This window comes from Dicentrarchus labrax, unplaced genomic scaffold, assembly GCF_905237075.1.
Source record: "Dicentrarchus labrax unplaced genomic scaffold, dlabrax2021, whole genome shotgun sequence".
Lineage (NCBI taxonomy): Eukaryota > Metazoa > Chordata > Actinopteri > Moronidae > Dicentrarchus > Dicentrarchus labrax.
Genome location: NW_026136714.1, coordinates 2,128,795 through 2,144,044, shown reverse-complemented (window position 1 = coordinate 2,144,044; position 15,250 = coordinate 2,128,795). Strand labels below are relative to the sequence as shown.

Here is a 15,250-nt window from a genome sequence, read left to right as displayed (position 1 = left end):
TTGAGACTGAATTTTTGTGTGGTGGGGGGCTGAATTTCTTTACAACTAACAGGCTTGTGATATGTGACAGGTTTTGGGTAACTTGCAGCTTCCCCTAAAGTAGATGAAAATCAGGGAAGGTGGTATTTTGATCGAGAGAACCCCGGTTGAGCCATTGTGGCTCTGGGCTTCTGTTGGAGATTTGGAAACTTATTTCAGTGATCATACAGCATCACCTAGTGCTCTGTTGAAGTAATACAACTGTTTAACTACTGAAGTGAGAACCACTTTGTGTCACAAAAGTTCACTGTTTGTTGTTACAACATTAACAAAGAAATAATTATTAATCAATGTGGATCTGTCACTTTATGGTCTATATCTTACCTTTGACTTTCAATTTGACCTCCATTTTCTTTTTTGTGTTTGGGTTTCTCCCAAAATAGACCAAAGTAGACTTATTGCACCATCATTTAAAATGTATATGCAGTGTAACAAAAAGTGATCTTTTCAATAGAAGGGAATAAAAATAATTATCTATAGAATCAGTGAAACGGAACAAAAATGACACTCTTTGCTGCCTTTTTATGCCACATAAGCCAAGAATGTTTGAACCCCTCTCGCTCGAGTCATGTCCACAATGTGCCAGAAGGGGGAAGTGTTTGTTTGTATTTTCTCAATCTTCATTTTGGCCGTCTGATCACTCTGCTGTAGGGCTAAATGTAGGCCAAAGTGGAGGAATTACATTATGTCAATGCATTTTTAACGTATAGTTCAATTTAATATCAGTCCAGAACATTCATAGAGTTGTTTAAATTATTGTGTTGATATAGCAGCATTTTGTAAATGTATAGGTTTTATTGCTTTGGTGTTATTATTAAGATAATGCAGGTTTGTGGTGATGTGTTTGTCCTGTTTTGACTGTATATTTTTATTCATTCATCAGGGTTCCCACACAGCCTGGAAAACATGGAAATTTAGGGACTAGTTTTCCATTTATGGAAACACCTGGAAATTGGTTCAAATGACCAAATATCCTGGAAAAAATCTGTGTGTCCTGAAAAATGTTAATTGTATTTTAGCCTCTCACTCAGATCGCCTACCTGAACTTAGGTGTGTTTATGTACAAGACCACAGCAGCTGTGGTGAGAACAGCCAAGTCGAAAGTGAGAGTGAGTGTCCCAGAAAAGCGGACCACCTATCTTTAATGAACCTGAGACACGTCATTATGAACCCTGCATCGTTAAACAAGGAGGAATAAAACTGGGGTTAAATGTGTCAAAACTAGGCCTACCAGGAAATTATACATAGTTTCTGAGCAGGTCTGTCCTGTAATGTCAAGAAAACTACTGGAAAATGTCCTGGAAAGGTCCTGGAAAATGATTTATTAAAAAGAGTGTGAACCCTAATTCCTTGTTCTCTTTCTTCTCATGCAGTTTCACTACAACTTCAGCACGGAGCGAAGCATTGCTGTGTAACTTTCCACACAGCTTTACAACCTGAGGGCCAGAGCCACGGGGACTGAAACACTGCAGATGGATTAAAGGGATCATTTGTAAAATAATGAACTCATGAAATTAAGAAAAAGTTTGGGATACACCCCAACTGTATATTATGTAATTTAAGACAGAAAAGGTATTTTTGATCATGTACAACTGTACACATTCAATTTTAGAAAATGTTCAACTTATTTATCCTGTAGTGACTGTTCTCTAAATTTGGGTTGTGTCCTGTCCTACTCAGGTAGTCTCACAAGAAGTGTTGCCCAAGTCATGCTCAGAATAAATGGAACTAATTACTATCCCTCGCTGTGACTCACATTTTGCTCATCAGAACAACAGGGCCGTGACGACAGTGAGCAGCAGTCAGGGAGGACAAACGTGAATAGAGGAGCAGCCTCGTCACACGCAAACAGGCCCCTCTGACGTTCACTCTGCAGCGGACGCATCTTTCCATCACAAAGTTCTTCATGAGCAGCGTGCAGCAAGAACGAGCAGAGCTTTGAGACACAGGAGCCTTTTTACCCCAGACGCCCACCCACGTCAGCAGTGACTCCTCTACTGAGTCAGGTCTTTAAGAATAGAACACACCATTACGTTTCAGCTTTGAAATATTCTTTATTATTAATCCTATCTAGCTGGGTTGAGAATTATTTTGGGAAAAAAAATGCAGGAAAAGTGGCAATTTCATGGTGTTTTTTGCAATATTTTTAATTATTATTTAAATTTAAAATATCCAAAATAAATATTTTTGTGAATATTTTTCTGTTTAACAAACTAAACACCCTGCTGCCATTTTGCTGCCAGAAGCAGGATTTACACTTGGATGCCAAAACATCACAATCTTTTCACTCCTGCTCACATGTGTCATTTGCCACTAATTAAATTGTCAGAATCCATTTGCACATTTTTGCAGGTGTAATTAGTATTAGAAACTCATTAATGGATTAATGTCCCTATTGTTAATTAGACTCTCCTCCTGCTAAGTTTGTGAACTTACGGATTCTGCTAACAGTGCAGGTATTTTTTATTTTTTTTCCTGACCAAAGTTCCTAATGGCTCCTGGTATTCACAGGTGTTTAATGAAGCGTGCAGCAGATGACAACCCTCTACGAGCGTTTGCGTTAACTCCTCTGTTCTGCCGCTGAAATCAGAGCGACGGTCTGAAGAATCCTGTGCGGAGGGAACAGCTTTCATGCTCCTTCAGGAAGGTGACACTCATGTCAGTGATGCCCTGGAGCACAGTGACAGGTTCCGACAGCCCTCCTCCCCGCTGTGTAGAAAGTGCATGTATACAGTACGCCATATGTATCCACATTCACAGACACAAGCAAAAGGTGGAGCTGTGCTAACTCTTCATTTTACACCATTGCTCTTTTGTCTGATGTGAGAAAAACTTTGCAACAACTAATAATATCCCTGTTATACTGATGGCTAAATCACTACATTTTATTATTAAATCAAAAGACCAAAACCAACAATGGAGGGATCTTACTAACACGTATGGTGTGTGTGTGTGTGTGTGTGTGTGTGTGTGTGTGTGTGTGTGTGTGTGTGGCCAAAGTCGGATATATCTTTTTCCTCTGTGCCTTAGGACTCCATTGCTGTCCAAAAACGATTAAAAACTCACATCAGTGAGCCGCACCGTTGCACTGGGTGACACGTTCCTTCATTACAAAACACAGGCGCTGTAGTTGATTTTGAGTCCCTTCCACATACTCTGTCCCGCTGCTGTAAATCCTCACTTGTTCACCAAATCAGCAGCTGAAAATAGTTCCAGTGAATGCACTGTTTATTCTGCTTTGACTGGCGTTCACTAAAAACTACAGTTCCCAGCTGTTACAGGAAATTATTTGGCCTTTTTCTGCAGTGATACTATAGAATCTCAGTATTGTCCTCAGTGTGAGCTGCATTCAAGGTGTTGCTGTTATCAGAGATGGACAGCAGGTCTGACGTTAGCTCTGCAGGTCAGATGGTGAGTGTTTAGATGAAGCTAATCACCGGTTTTGTGTTCATGGTAAGAGAGGCAGTGTAGCCAGATTCTCCAGATGGGCACAGAGCAATCTTGCTTCCAGAACCACAACTCCCTCATGAGCCCTGCCCAGCTCCCTCACATGGTTTCACTTTTCCTTTCACTCCACTTTATGATATGGAAAATAATGATGATTTTCAGAGGCCACATTTTAAAATTAAAATGGAAACGACCTCTTTTGCCTGTAAGCAACGCAGCAGTTTAAAGGCTACAGGACTAGTTAAAGGCTGTTGTGCGTCTCTAAGCATTTCACATATGGTGAATCTATTTTAAGGCATCTTTTAAACTCCCTCGCTATCTCTAACCTACCAGGCCCACTTCAGGCTCTTCGGTCCTACTGCTTTGCTCTGAGGATTTGGCTCCGCCGGAGTTGAGCTGAACTGCAGAGCAGCACATCAAAGCCCCACCCTCTGTGAGTCCGCCAGATGTCCCGTGGTCATTTTTAAACTCACACCCCGGCACATGACATGGAGCAGTGTGTAAGCATGTAGACAGAGGTGGATGGGCCGCTTGGAAATTGGAAAAGGAAGCCTGTATTTATGAGGTGGTTTGAGGTGCTGTGTTAAGACAGGCTTAGCCTGCCACTCTCCCTCTGACAGCCCTGTTTCCCCCTGAGCTGGGGTGACCAGAGACACAGAGAGGTGAAGGAGTGAAGGCAGGAAGCCTGTCAAAGCAGGTCCAGACCAGACCTGGACCCATGGTGAACAGACTCACAGGCAGGTGATGCAGCAAATCACATTGACAGAAGATGTAAAGCCACATCTAATTTTCACTGGATTCATACATTTTCATAACAAGAACAAACAGGGAACATATAAATTCTGCTCCCTAATGTGATTCCTTCAGCCTAGTGCATGCTGGGACAGGCTAAACCTTCCATGACCTTAAACAGGAAACTCTTTGTAAGTGAAATTAATGAATAAGCAAATGCTTTACAGAGACACGCAGGTTGTAGGCAGTGAGACACGTTGACTGGTTACCTCCAACAGTCTCTTGTCTCTCCATGTTGACGTCATCAAGTGTTGGAGTGCCCCTGTGAGATTTAAAGGGGGAGGGTTGGACGTGTGGTCCTCTCCGTACTGCCACCTTAACAAGCCCCCAGGCTGCGCTCCGAGGGGAGCCGCACATCAAATCTGTCTTTTCATACCTCAACTAGAGGTAGGATGAGTGATCTCCCAGAGCAGGGATCCCCTCTCCTCCCCCACACAGCGGCTCTCCTCCTCTCTCTCTCTCTCTCTCTCTCTCTCTCTCTCTCCCTCCCTCTGCCACGGCGGCCCGGCCATGTGAGTCAAATTATTGTAATTGAGCAAGGATGGAGTCGGGTGTGAGGTGATCTCTCTCTTCATCCCCTCCCTCCCTCCCTCCCTCTCTCTCGCTTTCTCTCTCAGATATTCCTGCACATGTTGTGAAATGACCAGCAAGCATCTCTTTTTTTTTTTCTTCCCTCTGACGCTGCCCGTAACACAGAAATCAATTAACTCCTTTCAAGTCAGATCAAAGGCCCAATACACCGTCCAGGTCTTTCCCTAAACCTGTGGGACAATTAAGTCTCCCCTTGGACAGCGACCAGGCTGGACAGATGAAGGGAGGCTGCTGCCACTGTTCACATTCGTGTGAAGTAGTCGTAAACAAACGGGAAGTGACTGGACATGATTCCAACCAGCATCCCCCTAATTTACCACTTAGTGCATTCATACAACAGGATGATAGGTTTCATGACAAAAGGGAATAGACTTTGACTTCTGCATGTATTTTAGAGGATGTTTGTGCCGCCGTGTAGCTCGCACAGTAATGGATGGATTGCCTCTGGGCACAGATATGTAACAGCCCCCCCACATACATAGGAGCAAGACTGAAAGAGACCCAAGACTACAAACAACTTGGCTGCATCATTTGTGGCTTTTTTTTTGTGTGTTTCTTTGCTGTTTGCATTTTTGTAGTTTTGTTCTTCGTCTGTTCGTGGTCATTTTGTATCTTTCATGTCGTGCTTTCTCTTTACAGTTACTTTGTCACTCTTTGTGGTTGTGTTTAGTCTGTGTAATCATTTAGTCTTTTTTTGTAGTCGTTTGCGTCTTTTTGTTGTCAGTTTGCATCTCTGTGATCATTTTTTGTCCATCGTCAGTAGTTGTGTGTTTCTTTGCAAACATTTAGTCTTTTTTTTGTAGTCATTTGCATCTCTTTGCGGTGGTTTTGTATCCCTGCAGATGTTTTTTTTTTGTCTAATTGCTGTCAGTTTGTCTCTCTCTCTCTCTCTCTCTCTCTCTCTCTCTCTCTCTCTCTCTCTCTCTCTCGTTGTTTTGAGTCTTGTTGTGGTGGTGTTGCATATCTGTGTGGTTGTTCTACATCTGTGTAAGTGCAATATTCAAATTGTACTTCACCATTACAAGTGAGGCGTTGTGGTGCATGTCCCGGCCTATGAATCATATTCTACAGACGTAATCGAACATGCTTGTTTGGAACAGAACCTAGCAAACAGTCACATCATCATTTTCATATTTTTTTCAGTGAAAATGAAAATTCACAATTCCCACTAAAATCATGACTCATTGCAGTCACAATATCTGTCAAAATAATGGCAATATGATTTTTTGCATATGGTTCAGCCCTAGTTTGTCGTCATTTTGTGTTTTTTTAAACTCTTTTTGTATCTCTGTGTTGTCATTTTAACTCATGGGGGCCAGGAGGTCAGGGGGGCTGTGTCCAGTAGGCCCCTGCAGTAATGCTTCCCTGGGTGTGGTGGTGGCACAACATAGGAGTGTGACATCAAACTGATTGGACAAGGGGGAGCGAGTGCAGCTTTCGTCCACAGACAGGTGCACTGACCCTGTCCACCCCTGAAGGTGCCACTTGCATTTTATTGGACATTTAGGGCCGGCCAGCATTTTTTAACAGCCACCTGGATGCAATAAAGGGCCAGCTCCTGAGCTCTGGCTGCCCAGAGGATTTCCCAGCAGCTCCCGCGGGACCTCTGGCTAGTTAAGATGTTTATTAAGCTGAAAGTGGTCCAGTGGGAAAACACAGCACTTCTGAGAGATTCAGGCCAGCAGTTTTCTTGTTAGTCGGAGCGCTCCCCGGAGGATTGGGTTTCTTTTCCTTTCAGACCTCGGAGGGAGGACAGGGTCAGTTCACAGGGCACGAGGTTGACCAACTGGTAACTAGGCACATGAACCCAGGAAGGGAAATATCTTGAGACCATCAAGGTCAGCTTGGAGCTATTCCCACAGTTCCCAAACTGAGAATGTCAGCTAAACACGTCATAGCGAGCTCTGAAATGCAGTTGTGTAGCCGCTGTAGAAATGTAATTGTCTAAATTTATAGGAAATATCTTGTGGAAGCAGCAACAACATGAACAAAAACACAGAAAAAAGTCCATTGATTGACAATGCATGGTTTCTTTTTAATGCACAACTGAAGTTCTTTGAAGAAAACGTCCGTCCAGAACATTGTGATTTTAGTTCTGCTCGCTGTTTGACAGATCTTGACCTCACTAAGCTCTGCTGGACCTCTAGTTCAAAGCGCTGGTCTCTAGCCTGAGGCACTCTGCCCTAATAACTTCAGTTAGCCCGTTAGCCTTTGTTTTGCTTTCTAAAAGTTTAGCAGCCACACTCTGCTGAAGAGTTCAGAAGAAATCATAGAGGAATATTATAGTTAAAATTGCCTCTTCACTCCTCAGCTTGATAAATATTACTTTTCTTCTTGTTTAATTTTGAACTTTCTCGGGGCCAAGCTGCGGAGCCTGTGGTTAGCACATTGTGAACCGAGCGGCACATGCGGCCAGCGATGGGTTTTTAGTGCTCTCTGCCTAATGTTCAGGACAGATTAGAAATGTTCGCCTGTGACAGATGCTGTCTAGATCTTCACTACCAGATCCACCCAGCTGCAAAACATCTGGTGGATTTCTACCTTTTTCTCTGAAGTGCAGCCTATTAATGACACACCCACAATCATACATGTGCACATTGAGTGCACACAAACACATCCAGCGTGTTTTATTGAGACAGAGAAAAAGAATCACACATATACAGATGTCTGATTATAAGTATGGTTTATTGCTGCTGGCCTAGGTAGACAAATCTTCTGCATATTTTGTTTCCATTGCGATTATTCATTTCTTATATGTCTTCTTTTTTTCTTTTTTTGTCCCTATCATTGTTAATGCAGTACATATAATCCATGGATTGATGCTGGTACTACTGATTCTCCAGATATGTGAAACAGAGCCTTTCAATTCCAGCTCTGTATCACAGCCAGTATATATGTAGATGTATTTAGAATATCTTTCACTACTTCAGCCACAAAGTCTGCGAGCGCATGCAATTTATTCAGCAGGCACAGAATTTATGCATTCCACATGAGGAGCGGGTAGCAAAGGCCTACGTTTGTTGTTAATGGCACACGTCCTAAAATCATGCTCCTGGCCTCCTGCAGCCTCCCCTTTCTTGTGTCAGAGGAAACATTATTTTTGTGGAGACAAATCCACTGAATAACATGATCATCTGATGAAAGGCGCTGCAAATCTTGCCTGAGCTGAGACACTTTTTTGCTAATGATGAAAACAGTCACGTAAAAACAAATGTATCCCGCTGTGACATGGCGATATAATATCAGTTGCTTAAATGCACACGAGCCAAAGTTTTTCACGTTTCGTGAAAGTCTTTCCTCAAAGGGCAAACCATTGTTTTGTTTCTGCCGCTCCTCCACTCAGCACCTCTGTGTGGGATATTGGATGGTCCTTGTTGGAGAAAGATTTAAGATTCTTGAGGCGCTCATCAACAGTTAGAAAGTCACAAATACATGTGGGTGTGTGTCTCTTGGAGACATTTGGAGACCGTGGTTTAATTTAGTTTATGCAGTAAGTTGTTCCTCATGTGTCTGAGCAGCTTAGGCTCACATGAAGACTTGTTTGGCCATCGCCTGTGTGTGAAGGAAAACAGAAGGGAAGCGGAGATCCCCACATCACAGAATAAAAAGATTTTGTTATTGCTGGGTTTCATAATGTATCATCTGTTACCATCTGCGATCCAACTTTGAAGACGTTTTTAAAAATGTTTTGAAGATAATCCTTTAGAAAAAGAAAAGTATTCATTGGGTTTTAACAAAACATTTGATGTTTGTTTTTTTATTATTGTATGACACAAGGCAGAAAATATCTGGTTCAGATTACATTTTACTTTTTATGACTTTACAGTAAAATACTAAAACATTAATATAATACACTGCAAATCATAGCAAATGAATTGCAATAAGATAAGAAACATGTTATTTTTGTACATTAACATTAAAAGCATTACTCATTATTCCAAATATATAACAAAATTATAATCATATTTTTAAAAATATAATATGTGTAGTGCATTTTCTGGCAATTTGAATGAATTAATTAAATGAAAAATAGATATTGTTTTATTTCTTCATCCAATAATAATTTCATTGTAACTTTAAGTAGGCCTATATTATTCTCTAGAGATTTAAAACACTGAACCAACAGTAAAAAGTTAGTATAAGTTATGGCTGCAAAATTATAATGAAAGTGCATACAAACATATTTTCAACTGAGAACTTCTCTGAGAAAAATGACTGTATATGTTTTGCTATTTTTGTAATTTATACTTTAATAATTTTTTTATTACTGAACCAAAAAGTTGAGTGCAACACATCAGAAGAATACTACCAGGACCGAAGTGACACATAAACAACATTATCTCACGTCAGCAGTATAAAACAAGACAAAGGACAATACTTACAAATACAAATGCTATTATGAGGATAACATACCATATCCAGTAATATACATAATATTACACTTTGTGATAAAGTACCATGTTTGGGCATTTCAGTGTCATAAAATTGCAATTAATGGGTGTGAGGAAAAAATCCTTGAATTCTTCATTTCTGACAGATTTTATATTTTTTATAAGACAACATTGGATGACTATATGTAATTCAAATTATTCACTTTGACAGCATATCCAGTTCAGTAGTAGAAATGCCAGACATGGTGTTTATATTAATGTTCTATTATTATTCTCATTAAGAAATTACAGCGTAATTAAACAGGAAACTTAGAAATTAGTTTAACACTTAACAAATTAGCTAAGAAACTTTTGGCTAATTTGTATTTCATGTATTACTTTTTGTAAATGTTTACTAAGTATTTAAAATACAGCAAAGAAATCATAAAACATACTAAATTGTGTATTATACTAATAAAGATAAAAACTGAATTATGAATCATGAAACAGACCTTTACACCTACATAAAGAAATCCAGTTTGTGTACTTTACTTAAACAAAGTTTAAGACAAACAATATAAACATGCTGTTTATGTAGCTCTAAAGAGTAATATTCATCTTGTTTCATATATTTATAATTTAATATATTTACAGTGTGTAATACTCCTTTGTCTACATGTTTCACAATATTTTATATTAGCATTTCTTTTAAGTTTTAATAGAAGGAACTCTGGAGGAGCGGAGTCAGTTGTACTGCCTGCGTTTGTCCAGCAGGGGGCGATGTTGTAATTCAGATAGTGGGTTTTAGGGGTTTGGGGTTATATCAGCATAGGACTGTGAAGTGATAGGTGTTTAGACTGAGTCAGGGGACCAGGTGCATAAATCTGACTGCATCCCGGATCACTGTCACCAGATGAGCTGGTCCTTCATTCAAACTACAGCACAGAGTCTGAGCTCCAGTGATCATACAGAGTGGGACTCTATGACTAACATGCAGCAGATTTAAGTGCATTTAACAAAAAATATCCTGTTTGTCACTTTACTTACTTACTAAGATTTTGACTAAATGGTTGTGCTCATTATTCTGTTCTATATTTTAAGTGCCATATTACTTTTTTGAGAGTCATAAACATCACACTTAATAATAATAATAATAATAATAATAATAATAATAATAATAATAATAATAATAATAATATAAATAGAGTTAACAAACAGGAAATAGAGGATTTAATACACCTATGTTTACATCTGTGGCTGTGGTTTATTTATTTAGGTATTATTTAGGTATTTTGCTGTAATTCAGCTACATCTAAATTATAGCAGTTTGATTAATCATTAACATAAAATGTAGCAACTAAAACCTTCAAAATAATTTAATAGTTATTCATTTCCAAAACCATGTATCTATATTCGTCTGTGTTCTGGGGACTCCATTTTACTTCTTTCAGTGAGTTTAAACAACTGCATTATGGTTTTCAATTTAAAATGACAGTTAGGTGATACACAGGTAAATTACATTAGTGATTAGATCAGGAGCACGAGCATTTGTATCATGTTTCTGTATTTATGTTGTATTATATAGTCAGTCACAGACTGGGAATATAGAACAATATTATTGGATCTTATGTTAATTAAATTACAGCTCAGTTTTGCTCCATATCTTAACAAACTACCCAAATGCAGGTAAACAGTTTTCAGGCTCACATTTGTCAGCTGGCTGTCACGAGGCTCTGTCAGGCCATCTGTCAAGAACTCAATAAATTTGTCAGTGGAAAAAAAAAAGAAAAGAAAAAAAAGCTGAATCCAATAAATCATAACATAAACAAATCTAGCCATGGGTTGACAGTGCTGTATTATACTTTGGCTTAATCCCCGGGGAGTTGGGATTATCCTGCAGTATCATTTTTTTTGGCTGTCTCAGTAAGATGGGCCATGTCGCTCAGGCGAATAAAAGCAGAAAAATGTGAGTGAGTGAGGAAGAAGAAGGAGGTGTGATGTAAATAACTCTTTATCCTGTTGCGCTTCTGTGAATTTAAACATGCAAATAACAGTTTATAGGAATCCTAAAGAAAATCTGCAAAATCAGATAAACCCAATTTCTTTTACTTAAATTCAAAATGTGAAATCAAAACGAGTTGTTATATTGGCTACTTTAGTATTCAGGGGCCCTCAGGCCTGTGGGGCCCTGTGTCTCTCACACTATTTGTTATTACAGCAGGGCGCTGCCTGTTTGCTTCACAGTGTCACAAAATTCCCTTTTTAAGGCAAGAAAGCGTTAAAAAAAAAAAAAAAAAACCCTGCAGAACACACTGAGACCGAGCAGAGAGAGAAATTAAATCCCAGCTGATTGTGATGTAGCAGAACCTGCAGTGAGCTCCTGTGCTGGTCCAGAAGCGGTTCCGTTGGCTGGGAGAAGGAGCTGTCCCCCCCCCCAAGCCGCTGCAGCCACACCGACGCTTTCATACAGAACCACCGTATAAGAGACCCATGTGCGGGCTCCAGGAGGAAAACGACATTTCCCACAATTCGTTCAATGTATTTATCGTCAGAAACAGTCTGTTTTTTTAAAGATTCTCAAGTGCAACTCGGCGGCAAACAAATTAAGAGATCCTGTATTTTTCTTTCTTTCTTTCTTTCTTTCTTTCTTTCTTTCTTTCATTCTTTCATTCGAGCTTTTAAAAAAGCCTCATGGAGAGCATAGAAACACTCATTAAAAGATCAAAGTGAGTTAACTATCAAAGTCCTCCAGCCATGCAGTTGGGGAGCCATTATGTCTTTGGTTTGCTCAGTTTCTCCTTTGTGGAGCTCAAGTGTTTCTTCCCATTTTCACTGTGAGCTATTTTATTTTGAAACTCTCATCGCTTTGTTTTAATTGAAATTGTGAAATTGTTCACATTTCAGCTCAATCTAACCTGTTGTGTTGTTATAGAAATTAGAATAAGATTATGAGGTAAATGCAACGTTTGTTCCAGCCCGCGCATTCAGTCTAATACACGGTGATATTATTGTATTGTGCACGCATCGATTAGCGCCTCCGGGTTCGGGCCTGCCGCTGTTGGACCGGTGTGCGTTATTCTCCGGGTTGGTTGGATGAATGAATGGATCCTGCGTGGCTTATAAACAGCGGGATGTAAATGTAATTAAAGCGGATAAATTGTCGATATGTTTAGACCTATATTATAATTTGATGGATGCGTTTGTTCGGGTGAGATTGAAATGTAACGAAGTGGTGAAATAATTAGATTCAGTTATTAGATGAATTGATTTAAGCTCAGTTATTTCTGGGGATTTTTTTTTAAAAAGAAAAATATTTTCGGAACAGATGCACTAAGTCACAGTGACACATTCATATAAATAGGATAGAATTAGCATTGATTATCGCTGTAGGAGATTTCTTCGTTTTCTTAATACTTTCCTCCAAACTTTGTGCCCAATCTGCGGATTGTGGTTCCAAAAATGCGCAAAAATCTTCGCAATTTCTAACTTTTCGCCCGCTCAAACATTTAAATGTAAGGCCACATTTTTTCTTTTTTTTTTTAAACCTAAATCATTCGATCTTCCTCTGCATTCAGCCCCTCTATAATCCACACAATATTCCCTCTTATTATCGACTCTGGCTGTGTAACCGTGCTCCAGGAGAGTCTGCAGGAATGTGCACTAACTGCGCATTATAACGCTCTCTTACCTTTCCGATGGATGCAACACTTCTGCTCACTTTAAATTGCTCAAACTTTCGGAGCCGCTTTTCTGTTGCTGCACACCTGCTGCAGCCTCTCTCTTTTTTTTTTTTTGCTTGTTTTTTTTTTTTTTTTTTTTCTCCTTACAGGAGGCGCAGGGAGGGCTTGTCACGCAGGGGCTCATTAAAACACCGCCGGCTAAAAGTTGGCGGATTGATTTATTGAATGAATGTTTGATGTCCTCATTCGCACAAGTGACCTGGCCGATAACTGCTGAATGAATGGCGGGGGGAGGTAGGGGAGGGAGGGGGGGCTAACACAGGCTTTATATGTTTTAAAAAAAAATGTATTGATTATATTGTATTGATGGCGCTCAGCTCATAATGCTGCTTAGTGGTCAGATAATCCAATATAGTGCGAGGAGGAGGTAATTGACCCCATGCTGATAGAAGTGCTGGAAAGAGAAGAGCTGAGCCTGAAGGTGGATGGCTTCATGACCCGCAGGTACGGGGCTGATTTCAACAGAGAGAGTGTAAATATGTGTCTTTTCGTGACATATTTAAAGCCTTTCGTGATTTATACTATCATTTCTGTGTTCTCTGGGGTGGCTGCATCCTTCCAGAGCTGTGAGACTGTTATGTGGCTCCCTCTGTCTGACAGATCAGTGCAGCTGTTCTCTCAGTGAACGGCAGAGGGCAACGCCAACAATCTGCTCTCTGTTTCCCCAAACTGGGCTACAGGTCAGCGCCTTGATGCTTCACAAAGGAGATCAGAAGGAACACGCAGACAGGCCTTTGGATGGAAGGTAAACAGTGCGCAGACACTGCACATCATCCCTCAGAAACATTCGGATATGTGTGTTTTTATTAGTTTCTACATTATAACAGACTATATTGCAATAAGTGGAATAATGTGAAATATAGGACTGTTTTTTTCTTTTTAGGCCTGTGTAATTTCTATTATTATTATTATTATTATTATTATTATTATTATTATTATTATTATTATTATTATCATCAGTACTACTACTATTATTATTTTGGTATTGTGATGTCATGCCTCCATTATCTTTTATTGAGCATGCAGTTTATTATTACTAGTATTACTGTAATTAAAATAAAGCCCCCGCGGGCTAATAGCACGAGCTGCTGTGATCATATAGAAATACTGCTGCTGTACAATACGTTTCTCCCCTCGTGTCCAGTGTTCCTCGGGTTCTTCCTGGCCGGGGCCTGCAGCTGGAGCGTCTTTTAAAGAGGTTGACAACAATGATCCTCTCATGCAGCGCGACATGAGAAGAAGCAGCGCGCAATCCCATTAGCAGCCCTGTAATTTCAGACAGGCCTCAGTGCCACAGCCCTGCGCACCTTCCAGACGTCTTGATCGCATCTTGGCTAAGAAATGTGCAGATCATCCCTGAAACGCGTTCCCACACAAACTCTAACACCCACAGGCGGTATATATCTCTATACATCTCTATATCTATATCTATATATCTATATATCTATATCTATCGCTATATATATATCTATATCTATATATCTGTATATATCTTTATATATCTCTGTATATCTATATCTAGCCTACATGTAACTATATATATCTGTATATCTCTGTTTATATATTTAAATTGTGGTAATTGTAACTTTTGATATTTTTGAGGGTTCAGATTGGTAGATTTTGTGCACCAATAAGCTGATGAGCAGATAATAACCCATACAGGACAGAGGCCTGTAAGAGTTATGGTGTTATTATTGATATTATTATTATTGTTATGATTATTCCCGACCGGAAGGCGCATGGCCGGGCTCGCAGTGGCCTCCAGGCCGCTCTTATCGCCGCTGATCGCCAGGTGCATCAGCTGAAAAGGGGGGGACAGCAGCTTCCACTGGACACAATACACAAAAGAGCAAAAGAAAGCATGTGATCGTGCTCTTGATGTCTCACCACTGAGGGAAATATAACAATTCATACACAATATATAAAGCTTTCATTCTTCTCTCGCATCAACATTTACAAAAACACTAAAAATCTCCACATTCTTTTATTTGTTAGAGTGAGAGTTATAAATACGGCTAAAATGAAGTGATAGTGTATTATTATTATTATTATTACTATTATTGTTGTTGTTGTTGTTATTATTATTATTATCTGGATTATGTAATTGCATTGTTGCTTCAGTGTGAAGCCAGATGTGTAAAATCTCATCTTTTCTTTTAGTCTCTTTGCCTCTGTGTGTGTGTGTGTGTGTGTGTGTGTGTGTGTTGTTATTGGACTGGTGTGCAGCGCACTGTACTCTGCTCCAATAGCATCCCAATGGCAGTGAATGGG

At 39.8% G+C, this 15,250-nt stretch overlaps 1 protein-coding gene across 3 annotated transcripts in view; it reads left to right on the top strand.

The window, feature by feature from the left end:
- The window catches only part of mvb12bb (multivesicular body subunit 12Bb), a 33,936-nt gene extending 32,159 nt beyond the window's left edge, over window positions 1-1,777 (top strand). For 2 of the 3 annotated variants that reach the window (XM_051422048.1, XM_051422046.1), the window contains exon 10: window positions 1,413-1,777. In XM_051422048.1, the coding sequence (XP_051278008.1) occupies window positions 1,413-1,454 (42 nt within the window). In that variant the 3' untranslated portion in view covers window positions 1,455-1,777. The remainder of the gene's footprint in view (window positions 1-1,412) is intronic. The other variant, XR_007887397.1, reaches the window with a different exon arrangement.
- Window positions 1,778-15,250: the final 13,473 nt, after the last annotated feature.